The sequence below is a fragment of the Chiloscyllium plagiosum genome, chromosome 2 (assembly GCF_004010195.1).
Source record: "Chiloscyllium plagiosum isolate BGI_BamShark_2017 chromosome 2, ASM401019v2, whole genome shotgun sequence".
Lineage (NCBI taxonomy): Eukaryota > Metazoa > Chordata > Chondrichthyes > Orectolobiformes > Hemiscylliidae > Chiloscyllium > Chiloscyllium plagiosum.
In genome coordinates, this window is record NC_057711.1 from 86,252,123 (window position 1) to 86,273,153 (window position 21,031).

At 42.1% G+C, this 21,031-nt stretch overlaps 1 protein-coding gene across 1 annotated transcript in view; it reads right to left on the reverse strand.

The window, feature by feature from the left end:
- fancc (FA complementation group C) overlaps nucleotides 1-21,031 on the reverse strand; it is a 119,495-nt gene that overhangs the window by 84,162 nt on the left and 14,302 nt on the right. Inside the window, exon 3 of the mRNA XM_043705344.1 lies at nucleotides 8,170-8,254. Coding sequence (XP_043561279.1) covers nucleotides 8,170-8,254 — 85 coding nt within the window. The remainder of the gene's footprint in view (nucleotides 1-8,169; nucleotides 8,255-21,031) is intronic.

Consider the following 21,031-nt stretch of genomic DNA (forward strand, 5'->3'; position numbering starts at 1 on the left):
AATTAGTTTCAGGCCAGCGTGTTGGATGTGTTGATGGCAGAATCTTTCAGTTGTGCAATATTATGCAGCTGAAGTGTGAAATAGACTAACTAAAATGTTGCGCAGATTCAAAGTAATAGGAATCGGTACAAAGCTAAAAAATTTCAGGTTTGGTGATGGTAGCACAAACTAAAATCTTCAAGAAGAGCGGTCATTCTTTGTAAAATAGCCAAAAGTCAGCTTGTTAGTGTGGATATAGGATTCGCTAAAACATCACTGTTATTCAGTAAGTCAGAAATACAGAAAGTGCAAATGAAAATGGATATGCAAAATGACAAAGCTACTGCATTTAGAAATTCTGTAGAGTTGCAATTTACAGAATCAGGATGCCACTGTATTCAGTGACCGACACAGGAACAGAAGTCAGCAATTCAGCCCATCGAGTCTGCTCCGCCATTCAATAAGATCATGGCTGATCTGATAATCCTCAATTCCAGTTTCCTACTTTTCTTCAAAACCCTCAATTCCCTTGCTGAAAAAAAAAGTCTGTCTTAGCCTTGCATATATTTCATGGCACAAACTCAGCAGCTCTCTGCAGTGAAGAATTCCACAAAATCCCAGTCCCTGAGAGATCTCAAGTCTTAGAAAGGCAATCCCATATTGGGAATTATGCCCTCTGATCTCAGATTCTTCCATAAGGGGAAACAATCCTTGTTCACGTACCCTGTTAAGTCCACCAACAACATTATATAGTTCAATAAGATTATTTTTCATATTTGATGAGTAGAGGCCCAACCTACTCAACCTCTCCTCATTAGACAGTCCCTCCATAGCTGGTGCTCTTGAAGTAAATCTTCTCTGGACTGTCTCCAATGCTAATCATTATTTGGAGGTGCTGGTGTTGGACTGGGGTGGACAAAGTTAAAAATCACAACACCAGTTTGTAGTCCAACAGGTTTATTTGGAATCACTAGCTTTCGAAGCGCTGCTTCTTCTTCAGGTGGTTATGGAGCAGATTCTACAGATTCGAAATGTAGTTCTTCCAAATAAACGTGTTGGACTGTGACCTGATGTTGTGTGGTTTTTAACTTTGTCCAATGCTAGTGGATCTTTATACAGATAAAAAACCCAAAACTGTTCATGGTATTTCAACCGTGGTCAGACCAGTCTCTGTATAGTTTTAGCAAAAGATCCCTACTTTTATAGACTTCAAAATAAAGGCCAGCATTCCATCGCCTTCCCTATTACCCACTGAACTTGAATGCAACACCAGTTAGCTTAGCAAAGTCAGGAAGGAGACATCTCATCCAAAGTGAGACACAGCCTAAGTGTTATAGAAGAATCATAGAATCAGCCCTACAGTTCAGGAGGAGGCCATTTGGCTCAACTGCAACAACACTCCAAAATGTCCCATAACTGCACATTTAATGTGGCCAAACCACTTAGCCTGTACTATTGGACAATTTTGTATGGCCAATCCATCAAACCTGCACATGTTTGGACTGTGGGAGGAAACCAGGGCACCCAGCAGAAACCCATATGGACACAGGGAAAACATGCAATCTCCACACAGACAAACCACCTGAGGCTGGAATCGAAGCCTGGTCTCTAGCACTGAGTCTGCAGTGCTAACCATGGAGCTACTATGCCAACCAATATAGTTCAGGGAATTTGGTGGTAATGTGACAATTTGGTGCAATGGGAAACAAAGTGCTTTTTGTTTGCTTTCTTCTTCTGGCTCAAAAATTTGTAAGAATTTTTAACAGGATAACAGAAGTCCAAAAGCAAAGACCCAGCATAGGAGTAACATCACAGGTTAAGTTCCTTGGTGATAACTGTTAATTTGACCATTCATTATAGGTTCTTTCAGAAGGTAAATAAGGGAAATCGTGCGTGCTACAAACTAAAAGACCTGTCCGAAATTTTTATAATCAAATTAAGAACTAAATCATTAAAATAAACATGCCGAACCAGGCATTGCGCTGTAACTGCATTAAGTGGGAGCTGGTGGACCCCATTATGTTTCATAGTGACCACATTTGTTGCAAGTGTTGGTTGCTTGAGGAACTCTAGCTCAGAGCTGATGAGCTGCAGTCTGAGCTTTGAACACTGCGACAAATCAGGGAGGGGGAGAGTTACACTGGACTCAGTGATTCAGGAGGCAGTCACACCTCTTAATAAATACCTCCAATTCAGTCAGTGGTCAGGAACAGAAGGGTGCCACTATGTGCGAGGCAGGTAGAGGGATTCAGGAGGTGGTTGTGAAGGAGCCTCAGCCCTTGAACTTATCTAAGATTATTCTTGCTCCCTGTGTGGACGAGAGTTGAGGGGTGCAGGTAGGATGAGCAAACTGACCGTAGCACAATGGTACAGGGAGCCATTCAAGAGTGGGGAAAGAAAAGAGAAATGTAATGGCCAATTGGGGGATAGTATAATTAGGGGAATAGACACTGTTCTCTGTGACCAGGAGTGAGAGTCCTGAAGGCTGCGTTGCCTGTCTCGTGCCCAGATTCAGGATTTCTCATGTGGGCTGCAGAGGAATTTCAAGTGGGAGGAGAAAGATCCAGTTGTTGTGGTCCACAAAGATACCAAAGTTGTGGGCGGCACGGTGGCACAGTGGTTAGCACTGCTGCCTCACAGCGCCAGAGACCCGGGTTCAATTCCCGCCTCCGGCGACTCTCTGTATGGAGTTTGCACATTCTCCCCGTGTCTGCGTGGGTTTCCTCCAGGTGGTCCAGTTTCCTCCCACAGTCCAAAAATGTGCAGGTTAGGTGAATTGTCCAAGTTAAATTGCCCATAGTGTTAGGTGAAGGGGTAAATGTAGGAGAATGGATCTGGGTGGGTTACGCTTTGGCGGGTCGGTGTGGACTTGTTGGGCCGAAGGGCCTGTTTCCACACTCTAAGTAATCTAATCTAAAAAAAACAACTATATTGGTAGAATGAAGAAAAAGATTCTGCTGAAGGAATGTAAACAGCTAGGGCTAAATTTAAAAGGCATAACCAAAAAGGTAATCATCTCTAGATTAATACCTGAGCATGAGCAACTTGCCACAAGGTCAACAAGGTAAAAGAGATAAATGCATGGCTCCAAAACTGGTGTGGAAGAAGCAGATTAAAATTAATGGGACATTGGCACCAGTCTGGGGAAGGAGGGAGCTGTTCCAAAGGAACTGGCTCCACCAAATTCATGTTGGGACCAGAATCCTTGTCAATCACATAATTAAGGCTGTGCATAGGGCTTTAAACTAAATAGTGGGGTGGAGGGAGGTTCAGCTGCATAGAAAACTATGGAAGGATTTAAAATGGGGGAGGACTCACCAGAGTTTAAAGTTTCAAGAACAAATAATTGTACAGAGAATATGGAAAGGGTCAGGAATCTATCTCCAGGCACAGCAGATAAGGGAACAACTATGATAAGGGAGGGGGGTGGGGAGGGTGCTGTCAACGCAGGACTGAAGGTCTTGTACTTAAATGCACAAAGTCCATAAAAACAAGGTAAATGAGCTTCTAGTGCACATTGCTTGTTATGATGTCATGGGTATCATAGAGGTATGGCTGCAAGGGCATGAGGGCTGGGAAATAAATATCCAAGAATACATGTCTTGTTGAGGGGATAGGTAGATGAGTAAAGGGTGTGGAGTTGCCTCATTAATAAGAAATGAAATTACATTGATAGCAAGAAGTGACAGAGTCGGAAAGCATAGAATCTATGTTGCTAGAGTTGAGGAACTGCAATGGGAGAAAGACCATGATGGGAGTTATGTACAGCCCTCCTAGTGGTTTTCAGGATATGGGGAAGAAAACAAGTTAGGAGATAGAAAGGTGGTATTACAATAGTCATGGGCGACTTCAACTTGTAGATAGACTGAGAAAATGAGGTCGGTAGCGGATCTCAAGAAAAGGAATTTGTCGAATGTCTACGACATGGTTTTTTTTGGAGCAGCTAGTCACACGGCCCACTAGAGAACAAGCAATACTGGATTTAGTGATGTATAATGAGGCTTGTTTAAGGAGCTTAAGGTGAAGGGGCATCTAGGAGGCAGTGATCCTAATATCATACAATTCCTCCCACAGTTGGAGAGAAATGCTGAATCAGTTCTAACAGAATTACAATTGAGTAATTGTAACAACAAAGACACAAGGGAAGAGCTGGCCAGGGAAGCCTTGCATGGAAGACAGTCAAGCAGCAAAGGCAGGAGGTTCTGGGGGTAATTCAAGAGGCACAGCAGAAATTCATCCCAAAGAAGAATAATATAAAGGAGAGATAACATGGCTGACAAGGTAATTCAGGGACAGCATAAAAGCAAATGAAAAAGTACACAAGCATGGTGAAGATTATTGTGAAGCCTTTAGAAGCCAACAGAGGACATTTAAAAAAAGAACAAAGTGGAAGAAGATGAAATATGAGAGTGAGCTAGCTAGCAATATCATAGAAGCCTGGAAGAGTTTTTGTAGATATTCAAAAAGTAAGGGAGAGGCAAGAATGGACATTGGGCCACTAGAAAATGAGGATGAAGTAGTAGTAATGGGGAACAAAGAAATGGCAGAAGAACTGAAGAAGTTTTCATAGAGGAAGACACCACAGCATACCAGAACTTCAAGAGAGTAGAGGGGAGAGGTGTGTTAGCGGCCATCACTAAGAAGGTGGTGCTGGTGAAGTTGAAATATCTGACGCTGATTAAACCACCCAGACCAAATGGACTGCACCTCTGTATTCTGAAGGAGATAGTCAGGGAAATTGTAGAGGCATTGATGCTGATCTTTCAGGAGTCACTGGAGTCAGAGAGGGTCCTAGAGGATTGCAATGCAGCTAATGCAAGACCCCTATTTAAGAAAGGAGGGAGATAAAAGGCAGGAAACTATAGACTGGTTAGCCTGACCTCGGTCATCGGTAAGATTTGAGATTGCAGAGTACTTGGAAGTGCATGGTAAAATAGAGTGGAGTTAGCACAGCTTCGTCAAGGGGAAGTCATGCCTGACAAATCTCTTAGAATTCTTTGAGGAGGTAACAAGCAAATTAGACAAAGGAGAACCAGTGGACATGATCTATTTGGATTTCCAGAAGGCCTTCGACAAGGTGCGACATAGAAGGCAGCTAAATAAGAAACAGTCCATGGTGAGGATCAAGATACTAGAATGGATGGAGGATTGGCTGACTGGCAGAAGACAAAAACTAACTTTAAAGGGGCCTTTTTCAGGATGGAAGCCAGTGACGAGTGGAGTTACACAGGGGTCAGTGTTGGGACTACAACTATTCATGTTATACATTAACAATCTGGACTAAGGAACTGAGGGCATATTTGCTAAGTTTGCAGACGATGCAAAGATTGGTGTAGAGACGGAGAGTATTGAGGAAACAGGGAGGGTGCAAAAGAACTTGGACATATTAGCTGAGTGGACAAATAAGTGGCAGATGGAATACAATGTGAGGTAAGTGTGACCTTATACATTTTGGTAGGAAGAATAGAGGTGTAAACAATTTTCTAAATGGTGAAAGGCTTCGGAAATCTGAAGCACAAGGGGACTAAGGAGTCATAGTTAAGGTTCTTTTAAGGTTAACATACAGGTTCAGTTGGTGGTTAGGAAAGCAAATGCAATGCTGGCATTCATTTCAAGAGGCTAGAAAACAACAAGAGCAGGGAAGTACTGCTCAGGCTGCATAAGGCTCTGGTCAACACGAATTTGGAATATTGCGAGAAGTTTTGGAAAGATAAGTTGCCGTTGAAGGGAGTACAGAGGAGGCTTACGAAAATTATCCCTGGAAGGGCTTGTGATACAAGGAGTGGTTGAGAACTGTCTGTAATTGATGGAGTTTAGAAGGATGAGGGGAAGGATCTGATTGAAACTTGCAGAATACTGAGAGACATGGATAGAATTGGCATGCAGATGATGTTTCCACTCATGAGAGAGACTAGGACCCAGGAGCTCAGCATCAGGGTAAAGAGACGATCCTTTAGAACTGAGACGAGATGTTTTCAACCAGATATTAATGGTGACTCTGTGGGACTCATTGCTACGGAAGGTAATGGAGGCCGAATCATACGACAGAGATAAATAGGTTTTTGATTAGAAAGAGAATCAAAGGTTACAGGGAGAAGGCAGGAGAATGAGGCTGAGAAACATATCAGCCATAATTGAATGGGTGATCAGACTCAATTGTCTGAATGGCCTAATTCTGCAACTATATCTTATGTTGAGCGTGTGTTGCTAGAAAAGCACAGCAGGTCAGACAGCACCCGAGGAGCAAGAGAATTGACGTTTCGGACATAAACCCTACATCAAGAAGTCTTCACTTTCTCCTCCTATATCTTATGGTCTTTTTGTGATTCATGGAAGAGGACTCCCAAATTCCTCTGTTCTGGAGCATTCTGCAGTCTTTCTCTATTTAAATAATATTCAGATGCTCTATTCTTCCTGAAAAATGTGATACCCTCTCATTTATTATATTTCATTTGCCAAGTTTTGTCCATTCACTTAATGGACTGTGCGTCATCCTCACCGTCTGCTTTTGCACCCATTTTTATGCGTCCACAATTGGGCTATAATACATTCACTTTCCTTATCCAAGTTATTAATATATGTTGTAAATAATTGCAGCCCCAGCACTGACCCCTGTGGCACACCATTAATCTATTTGATTTGATTTATTATTGATACATAAACAGTGATACAGTGAAAAGGACTGTTTTGCATGCTAAACAGACAAATCACAAACTTACATAAGTACATCAGGATAATAGAATAGAACACAGAATGTGTTACAGCAACAGAGAAAGATCAAGTGTAATATATGAGAAGGTCATTCATAAGTCTGATAACAGCAGGAAAGAAGCTGTTTGTAAATCTGCTACTACCTGTTTTAAAACTTTTCTATTTTTCTGGCCAATGGAAGAGGGTGAAGAAGAGTATAACAGGGGTAGGAGGGGTCTTTGATTATGTTGACTGCTTTCCTGAGGCAGCGGTAAGTATAGATGGAGTCAATGGAAGGAAGGCTGGTTGAACTGGGCTCTCCACAGCTCTCTGTCTGTTCTTGCAGTCTAGGTCAGAACAGTTACCACAACAAGCTGTGATGCATGTGGATAGGATGCTTTCTATGGTGCATTTATAAAAATTGATGTGTCATATAATAGAACAGAACATTTTCTCAATAACATATGTTAATCTAACTGGCCTATAGTTATCTGTGTTTTGTTTCCTTCCCTTTTTACATAAAGGCATTACATTAGCAGTTTTCCAAATCTGTGGGACTTTTCCAGAATTTTAAGGATTCCCAGATGATTACCCTTTATTTTGAACATAACCAATCCACTAAAGAAATAAAAGTGTTACTAGCCTCAGAGACAGAAATTTAGAATTGCATTAAAACTACATGGGTAGTTTCAACTTCCAAAAGATGACAAAGTTTAGCAAAGGAGGCAGGAATAATGGATGAGGAATACTAGAAGTCTGTAGAAGAGATACGTATTAGATGTGAGATTTGCAAAATGATACCAAAGAACGCTGTTAAGGCCTGTAGTGAGTCTGCCCTTAACAAGGGATTTCATCAAGGTTGTGCCTATGGATTTAAGGATGTGTAATAACAAAAATGTAATCAGTCAACAATAATACATATTAGGGCTAATAACATTATGAAGTTTGTTCAAAAACAAATGCTGGAGAAACACAGCAGGTCTGGCAACATCTGTAGAGAGAAAAACGAACATCGTTTGAGTCAGGTGAATGGACAAAACTGTTGTTAGCTACACGTAACTAACATATTCTAGTTCAAAGTATCTTTAATTGATTTTTCTGACCAAACGCAAGCAGCCTTCTTCCACAATTCATCTTTGCAGAATTACAGGAAATGTTCTTACAGTGAATCAAGCACAGAGAACTTAATAAAGCTGATATTAGTATGTGAAAATACTTGACTCCACTTGAAGCAGCATACTAGCAGTGAGCTAGTCATCACCTCTCCAAGCAAACACATTTTACAAATGACTAATTACAATATTCAGTATTTGAAAAATGTGATTTATATTTAATTAATTGCAAGAGTTTAAAGACAATAAAACTGCTGTGATTAAAGTGTTATATTGTAAACAATGCTAATTCTTTGAAATAATCAGTTTCCTTCTGACTTTCAAGCTTCTAGTTCATAAATAGCTTCTGAAGAAAAACAATTTTGCCTGAAGATCTTTATAAACTTACCATCTGCTACAACAAATGGATTCCAACACAGTCTGCCCAATAACTGACCAATTAGTGGAAATGATTTTAATGCTGGAGTTGTGCTCTGTAACAAGAAGTGACATGTATTGGTTAATATTTATGCAAAATAAATATTGGTCATTGCAAAGAATTGTACCACATTAATGTGAAAATATCATGAAACTGCTTCTGGTTGAATTTTATTTTTCCATACTAGAAAAAAGTAATTGCTGATGACTCTACACAAACAGACTATGAACACTGAATTCATATGATGCACATGTCAGTATTGTAATTCCAAGTTGATATTATCCTTAATATAACTCTTCCAATGCAACTATTAAGTGTAAACAATCTTATGAAACATAACCACAGACAGAGAGAACTTCAAGCAGAGAAAGACAGAATTTGTAAATATCAAAGGGGAATATCAAAGAAGCCTCAGGGAATGGTGACCATCATATGATTTCACATGATGCTCAAATGCAATATAGTTCATTCTGAAACAAGAGTCATTGAATCAGAGTCCTACAACATGAAGACAGGCCCTTCAACACTAACTGGTCCATGCCGACCAAAATGTCCATCGACACTAACCCAACTTTCCTGCACTTGGTTCATATCCTTCTGAACTCTTTCTATCCATGTATTTATCCAAATGCCTTTTAAATGTAATTAATGTACCCGCTTCAACAACTTCCGCTGGTAGTTCATTCCATATTGGTACCACCCTGTATAAAAATGTTGCCCCTCAGGTTCCCACTTATTCTTTTCCCCCTAACCTGAAACTGATGCCCTCTCATCCTTGATTCCCCAACCGCGGGAAAAAGACTGAGTGCATTCACCCTATCTACGCCTATCATGATCATATACATTTCTATGATCCTCCTTTTTTCTGGTCAAAGCATTAATATGTCTTGCCAGCCACTGTTCCTATTCCTGCCAACCTTGCCCTTCACCCTCAGTGGAATATATAGATCTTGACTCCAGCTATCTCACTGCTAAAGGCCTCCCACTTGCCAGAGGTCCCTATGTCTGCAAACAAACTACTCCAATCAACCCCCGCAAGATCCTACCTAATTCTATCAAAGATTGCCTTGCCCCAATTTAGAACTCAAACCTGTGGAGCAGTTTTGTCCCTCTCCATAACTATTTTAAAATTAACAGAACTATGGTCACTGGTCCCAAAGTGCTCCCCCACTGTCACCTCCATCACCTGTCCTGCCCTATTTCCCAAGAGTAGGTAGAGTTTTTCACCTTCCCATTTAGGACCCTCTATATACTGCTTGAAGAAACTTTCCTGAACACACATAACAAATTCCAACCCATCTAAGCCTTTAACGCTATGGCAGTTTCAGTCTCTGTTAGGAAAATCCCCATCTATATAACCCTATTGCTCCTGCAAGTCTCCCCAGTCTCCCTGCATATTTGTTCGTCTAATTCCCATTGACTATTTGGGGGTCTATAGTACAACCCCAATAATTTCACCATCCTCTTCTTATTTCTTAGCTCCACTTACAAAGCCTCACTGGATGATCCTTCTGCTATTTTACCTGTGATTTCTGCTGGATACTCCCCTTACTCAAAAATGCAAACCCACCCCCTCTTTCCACCACCTCTGTCCTGCCTAAAGGACCTGTATCCTGGCACATTAAGCTACCTCCCTTAGCCATTTCTCTGTTAGTGGCCATAATATCCCAGTCCCACATACCTATCCACACCCTGGGTTCATTGGCCTTAATTCATAACAAGGGAAATTATGAAGGTACGAGGAGCAAGTTGGCTATGGTGGATTGGAAAATACACTAAAAGCTTTGATATTAGACAGACAATAACTCATGTTTAAATAAATAATGCATGGTATGAAAGAGATACACATTCCTCTAATGCACAAACACACAAACCACAAGGTGAATGAACTGTGAGAAATTAAATGCATTTAAAACTACATTATATCAAAGTTTATAAGCTCGGCAACAAAAGAAAATGGTGGCCTGAGGATTGAGAAAAATTTAGAACCCAACAAAGGATAGCCAAAAAGCTTACAATGGCAGAGAAAATAGAATTTGAACACAAGCTAGTGAGAAACTTACTAAGACTGTAATAGGTTTTCAATTTGCGAAAAGGAAAAGATTAGATAAGAACAAATGTGAGCCCATTATAGGTGGAGACAGAAGAATTTATAGTTGAAAACAGAGAAATGGAGGAGAAGCTAAGCCATCACTTTGCATATGTCTTGATGGAAGATGCCACAGAACATTGCTTAGAAATACAAAGCAATAGAACTGCTGAAACTCAGGAGTCTGTTTGCGTGTCATGTGCTTGATGTATTTCTTTCATTTCTGGTTAGTAGGTAATAAAATGTCTCTCTTTCATTCAATAAAGCCTTGAACTGGTTTCTTCAATTAAAACATCACACCAGTCAAAATTAAGTGTGATAGCTGCATTCTATAAAGAAATAAAAATATTTGTTGCAACTGACAGAAAGGGAATTAAAATGAGCGCCAAACCACCATTCCAAATTTGGTTGTAACAACATTTAGAAAAGAATGATAAAATTGGGCAGAGTCAAACTGGGTTCATCAAAGGGAAGTCTAGAGTTTTTTGTGGGTATTGCGTGTAACAGATAAGAAAAACCAATAGTTTTGGATTTTTGGAAGGCTTTTGATAAGATTCCACATGGAAGACTAACAGACAAAATTAGAGTGTGTGAGATGAGGAGTAAGATACCAATAATGCACTGGGAATTAATTAATATATAAAATAGAGTTAAGCAATCATTCTCAAATTGGCAGATGGTTACCATGGTACCATCAGGATGGGGCCACAGCTATTCACAAACTACAGCAATGATTTGAATGGCAAACCAATTGGAATCTTCCCAAATTTGCCAATGACTAGGTGGGAATGTAACATGTGAGGAAGATGCATGGAAGCTTTAAGAGGATTTGGACAGACCAAGAAAGTAAAGTGGAATCTAGGAGAAGGAATACAAGCAAGTGAGAGGTTTTCCACTTTGGTAAGAAAAACAGGAAGTCACAATATTTCTTAAATGGAGAGAGATTGGGAAGTGGTCATATCCAAAATTACCAGGTCCTTGTGCATGAGTAACGAAAAGCATTGCAGTGCAGCAAGCAAATAAGGAGTTTAATTTAGATAAATGAGAGGTGCTGCATTTTGGGAAAGCAAATCTTAGCAGGACTTGTACACTTGATGGTAAGGTCCTAGGGAGTGTGGCTGAACAAAGAGACCTTGGGGTGCAGGTTCATAGCTCCTTGAAAGTGGAGTCGCAGGTAGATAGGATAGTGAAGGCGGCGTTTGGTATGCTTTCCTTTATTGGTCAGAGTATTGAGTACAGGAGTTGGGAGGTCATGTTGCAGCTGTACAGGACATTGGTTAGGCCACCTTTGGAATATTGAGTGCAGTTCTGGTCTTCTTCCTATCAGAAAGATGTTGTAAAACTTGAAAGAGTTCAGAAAAGATTTACATGGATGTTGCCAGGGTTGGAGGATTTGAGCTACAGGGGGAGGTTGAATAGGCTGGGGCTGTTTTCCCTGGATCATCGGAAGCTGAGGAGGGACTTTATAGAGGTTTATAAAATTATGAGGGGCATGGATAGGATAAATAGACAAAGTCTCTTCCCTGGGGTGGGGAGTCCAGAACTAGAGATCATAGATTTAGGGTGAGAGGGGAAAGATATAAAAGAGACCTCAGTGGCAACTTTTTCACGCAGAAGAGGGTACGTTTATGGAATGAGCTGCCAGAGGAAGTGGTGGAGGTTAGTACAATTGCAACATTTAAAAGGCATCTGGATGGGTATATGAATAGGAAGGGTTTGGATGGATATGGGCCAGGTGCTGGCAGGTGGCATGGATTGGGTTGGGATATCTGGGTCGGCATGGACGAGTCAGACCAAAGGGTCTGTTTCCATGCTGTACATCTCTATAACTCCAAGAAAACAAATGCTCTGCTGGCCTTCATTACAAGGGGATCTGAGTAAAACTAACTTGAGGGTAGTGAAAACTCTATAATTGAGCAAGTCAAGACAGAAATTAATATATGTTTCAGGAGACTAATGACATAAAAGAACATGATATAAAATAGTATTAGAAAGCAGGAAAGTGGCATTACGTTAAATGATCAGTCATGATCTAATTGAATGGTGGAGTGGGTTCAACAGGCTGGATGACCTACCTCTGTTGCTATAACAGGTCATACAAGAGAGCAATTTAATTAAATAGCTTTTCAATTATCAAATCAAAGCTTTTTTTAAATATACGTGCTGTTGTACTATTCACATAGGTAGCCATAGAATCAGTATATTCAAGTTGCATTGCTAATTGCAATCTACCCAATGACAGTGAGCTCTCTGCTTCCATGGAAGCACCTTTGTTCACCATTTTCCACAGCCAATGTTTACATTTTAAGGTAACAGAGCAGAATCTTAAAAAGGTCTGAGCAACCTGGCCTATGGTGAGATGCGTGGAAGAATCCAACAAGAGGTCCACTAAGGCTCTTTTGATGTCAAGATCAAATCACTCCATGGACTTAATGTTTTCACAAGCAGCATAGAGTGATTCTTACTAGGTAGCAGTAAGATGCCAATTAATGGAAACTGCTGCTCGTTAAATGTCTTGTTAACGCATAACCAGCTCATTAATATTCAGCCTCTCATCTAACCAAACTCATCAAACAAGCTTAAAGTCAGGAAAACACAATAAGGAAACCGGAGTGTATTCCTGGCAGACTCGGTTTGCTGCTTACTCCAAAAAAAACCTCCATATTACCCACCACCAAACTACAGTTCAGGGTTCAATTAATGGACACTAGCTGCACACACCCTTCCTCCACAGACATCGTAATGTGGTATCAGCCAACTAATCCAGCATCTAGGCACTTCTATTCACTTGCAGAGTGCTCTAAGAGCACAGACTTGCTTTAAAGGCACACTAGCAACTAGCACTGAAATGACACACTGGCTCCACTTTTCATACAGGGACCAATCCCAGGGTTGCAGACTGGATTGGTTGCATCTCAAGATTGCTTCTTGCTTGCTGTTTTACCTCTCGCTCATTTAGTGCCTATATGCACGTTCACAGATTCCCTGCATTGCCATATGTGCCAATTAATGCAATCACAAAAATAGACAACTACCAAAGCTGTCACTGCAAGAAACTCCCCAGATGCTTGCTTAAGGATGAGGAAGCAAGGATCTGGCACAGCTTTAGAGAATTACACGGTAGCTAGGAAAGAACTCAGAAATGGACTGAGGAGAGCAAAAAGCCTTGGCGGGAGGGATGAGGGAAAACCCAAAGACGTTCTACATTTACGTGAGGAATAAGAGGATGATCAGAGAGAGGGTAGGGCCGATCAGGAATAGTGGAGGGAACTTGTGCCTGGAGTCTGAAGAGGTAAGGGAGGCCCTAAATGAGTTTTTTGCTTCAATATTTACGAGAGAGGGGGACCTTGTTAATAGTGAGAATACTGTGGACCAGGATAATAGGCTTGAACAGATTGATATTAAGAAAGTGGATCTGCTGGAAATTCTGGGAAACATCAAGATAGATAAGACCCCAGGGCCAAACCGGTTATATCCAAGGTTACTACAGGAAGTGAAGAATGAGACTGCTGCGCCTCTGGTAATAATCTTTACATCCTCACTCTCCACAGGAGTAGTACCGGATGATTGGAGGGAGGCGAATGTTGTTCCTCTGTTCAAGAAAGGGAATAGGGAAATCCCTCAGAATTACACACCAGTCAGTCATACGTCTGTGGTGAGCAAGGTACTGAAAAGGATTCTGAGAGATCGGATTTATGACTATTTGGAAAAACATAGTTTGATTAAAGATTATCAGCATGGCTTTGTGCAGGGCAGATCATGCCTCACAAGCCTTACTGAGTTCTTTGAGGATGTGATGAGACAAGTTGACGAAGGTTGAGCAGTGGGTGTGGTGTACATGGATTTCAGTAAGGCATTTAGAGTGATAGAGATGTACATACACCAAACTGTGCGTAAAAAGTTGCCCCTTAGGTCTCTTTTATATCTTTCCCCTCTCACCTTAAACCTATGCCCTCTAGTTCTGGACTCCCCCACCCCAGGGAAAACACCTTGTCTACTTACCCTATCCATGCCCCTCATGATTTTATAAACCTCTACAAAGGACACCCCTCAGCCTCCGACGATCCAGGGAAAACAGCCCCAGCCTATTCAACCTCTCCCTGTAGCTCAAATCCTCCAACCCTGGTAACATCCTTGTAAATCTTTTCTGAACCCTTTCAAGTTTAACGACATTCTTCCGATAGGAAGGAAACCAGAATTGCATACAATATTCCAACAGTGGCCTAACCAATGTCCTGTACAGCCGCAACGTGACCTCCCAACTCCTATATTCAATTTTCTGACCAGTAAAGAAAGCATACCAAATGCCTTCTTCACTATCCTATCTCCTGCAACTCTACTTTCAAAGAGCTATGAGCCTGCACTCCAAGGTCTCTTTGTTCAGCAACATGCCCGAGGATCTTACCATCTGCAAACTTACTAACTATACCTCCTATGTTCACATCCAAATCATTTATATAAATGAAGAAAAGTAGTGGACCCAGCACCAAATCTTGTGGCACTCCACTGGTCACAGGCCTCCAGTTTGAAAAACAACCCTCCACCACCACCCTCTGTCTTCACCTTTGAGCCATTTCTATATCCAAATGGCTAGTTATAGAGTCATAGAGATGTACAGCACAGAAACAGACCCTTTGGTCCAACTCATCCATGCTGGCCAGATATCCCAACCCAATCTAGTCCCACCTGCCAGCATCCAGCCCATATCCCTCCAAACCATATCCCTCCAAACCATATACCCATCCAAATGCCTTTTAAATGTTGCAATTGTACCAGTCTCCACCACTTCGTCTGGCAGCTCATTCCATACACGTACCACTCTCTGCATGAAAAGGTTGTCCCTTAGATCTTTTTATATCTTTCACCTCTCACCCTAAACTTATGTCCTCTCATTCTGGACTCCACCACTCCAGGGAAAACAGCCCTAACCTATTCAACCTCTCCCTCTAGCTCAAATCCTTCAACCCTGGCAACATCCTTGTAAATCTTTTCTGAACCCTTTCTTGCAATAGGAATGAGACCAAAACTGCATGTTATATTCCAAAACTGGCCTAACCAATGCCTTTACAGCCGCAACATGACCTCCCAACTCCTGGACTCAATACTGTGACCAATAAAGGAAAACCCCCTGTATTCCATGAGACATGCACCTTGCTAATCAGTCTCCCATGGGGAATCTTGTCAAATGCCTAATGAAGTCCATATAGATCCACCACTCTGCCTTAATCAAGTTCGTGAGACATGATTTCCCACGCACAAAGCCATGCTGACTGTCCCAATTTGATATGGTTCTGCATGGTAGGTAGGCTTATTCAGAAAGTTAGGAGGTATGGGATACAGGTAAATTTGGCAGTCTGGCCGAAAGAAGACAGCAAATGGTAGTGGATGGAAAGTATTCTGCCTGGAGGTTGGCGACCAATGGTGTCACACAGGGATCTGTTCTTGGGACTCTGCTCTTTGCAGTTCTTGTAAATGACTTGGATGAAGAAGTGGAAGGAGGGGTTAGTAAGTTTGCTGATGACACAAAGATCGGTGGTGTTGTAGATAGTGTCCAGGGCTGTCACAGGCTACAAGACGCTGACAGGATGCAGAGCTGGGCCGATAAGTGGCAGATGGAGTTCAACCTGGATAAATGTGGAGCGATTCATTCTGGAAGGTTGAATTTGAATGCTGAATACAGGATTAAAGACAGGAGTCTTGTCAGTGTGGAGGAACAGTAGGATCTTGGGGTCCACGTACATAGATCCCTCAAAGTTGCTACTCAAGTGGATAGGGTTGTTAAGAAGGCGTGTAGTATTTTGGCTTTTATTAACAGGGGGATTGAGTTTAAGAGCCGCAAGGATTTGCTGCAGCTATATAAAACTCTGGTTAGACCACACTTGGAATATTATGTCCAGTTCTGGTTGCCTCATTATAGGAAGGATGTAGTTGCTTTAGAAAGGGTGCAGAGGAGATTTACCAGGATGCTGCTTAGATTGGAGGGCTTGTCTTATGAAGAGAGGTTGAGTGAGCTAGGTCTTTTCACTGGAGAGAAGAAGGAAGAGAGGTGATTTGATAGAGACATACAAGGTAATGAAAGGCATAGATACAGTAGATAGCCAGAGACTTTTCCCTGCGGCAGAAATGACTGTCATGAGGGGTCATAATTCTAAGGTGATTTGAGGAAGATAGAGGGTCAGAAGTAGGTTCTTTCCGCAGAGAGTGGTGGGTGCGTGGAATGCAATGCAAGTGGTGGTAGTAGAGTCAAAGTCATTAGGGATATCTAAGCAAGTTTCTAAGTTTCCTGAAGAAGGGCTCATGCCCGAAACGTCGATTCTCCTGCTCCTTGGATGCTGCCTGACCTGCTGCGCTTTTCCAGCAACACATTTTCAGCTTTCATATCAAAGCAAGTGCTGGACAAGCACACGGATGGCAGTAAATTGAGGGGTTGTAGGTTAAGTTGATCTTAGAAGATGATTAATGCTCAACACAACATTGTGGGCCAAAGGGATTCCTTGTATTGGCAGTATTTTGCTTCTTCATGAGGAGTCTATGAATTCAATAAAACCCCAGCTAGTTATGACTACAGATCTAAAAAGTGGATCACTGAGAACTTACGTTTGATTTTTAATTTGGGGCTAAGTCGTACTTTTTGGCGAAACCAGAGTTGCGTCGAACATTACAAAACTTGCAATATCAATTGTCCACTCTGCCTCTATGGCATCTCTCATGTCTGACTTCCACCTCATCTGACCATGCACAATTTCCAGAACAACTCACTAGATTTCTGCGAAACACTAATTTCCCTTGCATCTGCACAAATTTAAAAGCCCCTTCTGAATCTGGATAAGCACTGCCATTCTAAAGATGCCTTGTTAGTTGACAGACAGAATGTGAACATGTCAGAGAAGGGGCAATGGCACTGCAAGTCTCTGACAGGGATTTAGAGGTGCTGAGGAACCCAAGTAGAGGAGGCCATGCCACCACCAGAGTGGACAAGGTTGCCACCTGGTTTACTACTGTCCCCAGGGTATGGAGGAATGGCCAGCAATGCAGAAAGAACAGCAATAACTTTCTCTGCTTGGCCAAGACAAATGTCAGAGTCTTCTCTATGTACCTATCTCCCACCAAGAGTAATTCTTTGCCATTTTCACCATTACATGGAACACTTATTTATTCTTGGTAATACTCCCACCTCCCTGACCAGTAATGCTGTAAGTACTGTACAGAGTCCTCTATCCTTCGGTGCACCCCTTGAGCTCCACGTACAATAGCACTAACAACTGCTTCCAATGCATTTAACATTGCTCCACAAATAGTGACTAGTCCTGTACACAGTACTCAAGATGCAGTCTCACTAATGCCTGTCTTGTTGAAGCATAACCTCCCCACTCTTGCATTCAGTTCCCCTTGCAATAAAACATAACATAAATTAACTCTCCCAATTACTTGTTGTACGTGTAAACTAACTTCCTGCAATTCATGCACTAGGACACCCATATCTCTCTGCATCTCACCATTTAGATAATATGCTCTTAAAAATTCTTTCTACCAAAATGGACAATTTCCCACTTTCCCACATTGTACTCCATTTGCTAGATCTTTTCCCACTCCCTTGACCTACCAAATCCTTTGTAGACCCTTTCTGTCCTCTTTGCCATTCACTTTGCTATCTACCTGTGGCAGGGGTAGGGTGCCGGCTCGGTAGGGTGCTAAGCCATCAGGTACTAGTGGGTCAGCTAGGTAGGGTTCTAGCTGGGGTGGTGGTAGAATACCAGGTTGTTAGGGTGTCAGGTGGGTAGATTGCCAGATTGGGTGGTGCAGGTGTGCCAGGGTGCAAGAGCACAAGGCCTGCAGGTAAGTGTTTAGGTTAGATTTTAGTCCGGCTGAGACTGGGGAGGGTTGGTGTTAGGGTCTGGAGGATTCAGTTCTGACAAGGGGAAGAGTCAGACTAAATCCAGTCCAGTGAGGGGATGGGGATAAGTGGTCAGAAGAAGTAAATTTCACAGCAACATTGCAGGTTCTGTACATTTTCTTAAATTAAGAAGCGACCACAGTGCATTTGACTATCCGGGTATTCTTAAATTTTGTATGCTCCTTGTCACCTGTAACAAGGTCAGCTTCACTGCTCTTGTTGATTTGAAATATAACAAAAATCTTAGTGTCCAATAACTAAACTAAAGAATTAAAAAGCTACTTTTTTTGCTACTCACTCTAATTTTATCAGCATTACACATTGAATTGAACACAAAGTTGAATCAGTGAGACTCACAGCACTCTGGATATCCATGTTTCAATCACAACACACAAATCTAGAAAGCATATCTAATTTAATACATAGTACAGTTGATTTCCTGCTCTTCTTAACCCATAATTCCTTTGCCTTCATGGCTTGAGCACTTAAGAGTTATGATAGACAGAGATGTCACTCAGCCAAAGCAAGCTGAACAAATAGGAACTCGTGCAGAAATGCTGAGTTTTAGTGCACATTTATTCATCTGCAGTCAGGTAAGGACCGCATTACTACAATGATGGTTATTAAAGTAAAGAGCACTTTAGAGCAAAATCACATTAATACAAACCATATTAGTTGAGGACTACCTGTACAATATTTTTAATGTGCAGAAAAAAATTCCAACTATTTCATAGGAGGAAATTAGACATGAATTAACATAGGACAGCAGGGCGGCACGGTGGCACAGAGACCCGGGTTCAATTCCCGCCTCAGGCAACTGTCTGTGTGGAGTTTGCACATTCTCCCCGTGTCTGCGTGGGTTTCCTCCGGGTGCTCTGGTTTCCTCCCACAGTCCAAAGATGTTGTGGTTCTGTTTGCCGAGCTGGGAATTTGTGTTGCAGACGTTTCGTCCCCTGTCTAGGTGACATCCTCAGTACTTGGGAGCCTCCTGTGAAGCGCTTCTGTGATGTTTCCTCCGACATTTATAGTGATTTGAATCTGCCGCTTCCGGTTGTCAGTTCCAGCTGTCCGTTGCAGTGGTCAGTATATTGGGTCCAAGTCGATGTGCTTATTGATTGAATCTGTGGATGGGTGCCATGCCTCTCGGAATTCCCTGGCTGTTCTCTGTTTGGTTTGTCCTATAATAGTAGTGTTGTCCCAGTCGAATTCATGTTGCTTGTCATCTGCGTGTGTGGCTACTAAGGATAGCTGGCCGTGTCGTTTCGTGGCCAGTTGGTGTTCATGGATGCAGATTGTTAGCTGTCTTCCTGTTTGTCCTATGTAGTGTTTTGTGCAGTCCTTGCATGGGATTTTGTACACTACATTGGTTTTGCTCATGCTAGGTATCGGGTCCTTCGTTCTGGTGAGTTGTTGTCGGAGAGCGGCTGCTGGTTTGTGTGCTGTTATGAGTCCTAGTGGTCGCAGTAGTCTGGCTGTCAGTTCGGAAATGCTCTTGATGTATGGTAGTGTGGCTAGTCCTTTGGGTTGCGGCATGTCCTTGTTTCGCTGTCTTTCCCTTAGGCATCTGTTGATGAAATTGCGCGGGTATCCGTTTTTGGTGAATACATTGTATAGGTGTTCTTCTTCCTCTTTTTGCAGTTCTGGTGTGCTGCAGTGTGTTGTGGCCCTTTTGAATAGCGTCTTGATGCAACTTCTTTTGTGTGTGTTGGGGTGGTTGCTTTCGTAGTTCAGGACTTGGTCTGTGTGTGTGGCTTTCCGTATACCTTTGTGGTGAATTCTCCGTTAGGTGTTCTCTGTACCATCACGTCTAGGAATGGGAGTTGGTTGACCTTTTCTTCCTCTCTAGTGAATCGGATTCCTGAGAATGTGGCGTTGATGATCCGGTGCGTGTTCTCTATTTCTGTGTTTTTAATGATTACAAAGGTATCATCTACATATCTGACCCAGAGTTTGGGTTGAATTTGCGGTAAGACTGTTTGTTCTAACCTTTGCTACGAGGTCCGGGTCATAGAACAGGCCGTCACCATAGGACAGAACAGGACCACACACCGCAAAAAAACGGCACTAAAAGAAAAAATGGCCAAACTAACCCACAACAGAGGGGACACCACAACACACACCTGGGTTAGAAACCTCTCCCACAGACAGCTCACAGACACGGAAAGAACAATACTGGCCAAGGGACTCAACTACAACCACAGGGATGCTAAGACAGCAGACTTCCTAGCAGCACGAGAATGCACACTCAGGAACAATGGACTGACAGAAGAGACACAACAGTGAGACAAAGTAACGTACCTCTGATAACAAGGAAAAGACAAACACATAATCTCAACACCAAGCAGAGGGAAGCACTGAAATCACTAAGAAACAATAAGAACATAATCATACTACCAGCAGACAAAAGGCAGAATGACGGTCATCCTGGACAAAGCAGACTACATCCAAAAAGCGCAACAACTACTTGCAGATACCAACACCTACCAAAAGAGGGAATTTGACCCTACCCCACAGCTCACCAATAGGATAAACAACACACTGAGGAACCTACAAAAAACGGACAGATAATTAGGTTTGACCTACAAAGAATGAAACCTGAAAGCAACAACACCCCCAGATTCTATGGACTACCTAAAGTGCACAAACCAGACATCCGACTCAGACCCATAGTATCACTACCAGGGACACCATCACACAAACAGGCTAAAGAAATACAGCAGAAACTGAAACAACTGATCAGCGGATCCAGACACTCCATACAATCAACACAGGAATTCTTGGACATCATCAGAAATATACACATAGACAAGGAAGAAACCATGGTCTCATTCGACGTAACAGCACTGTTC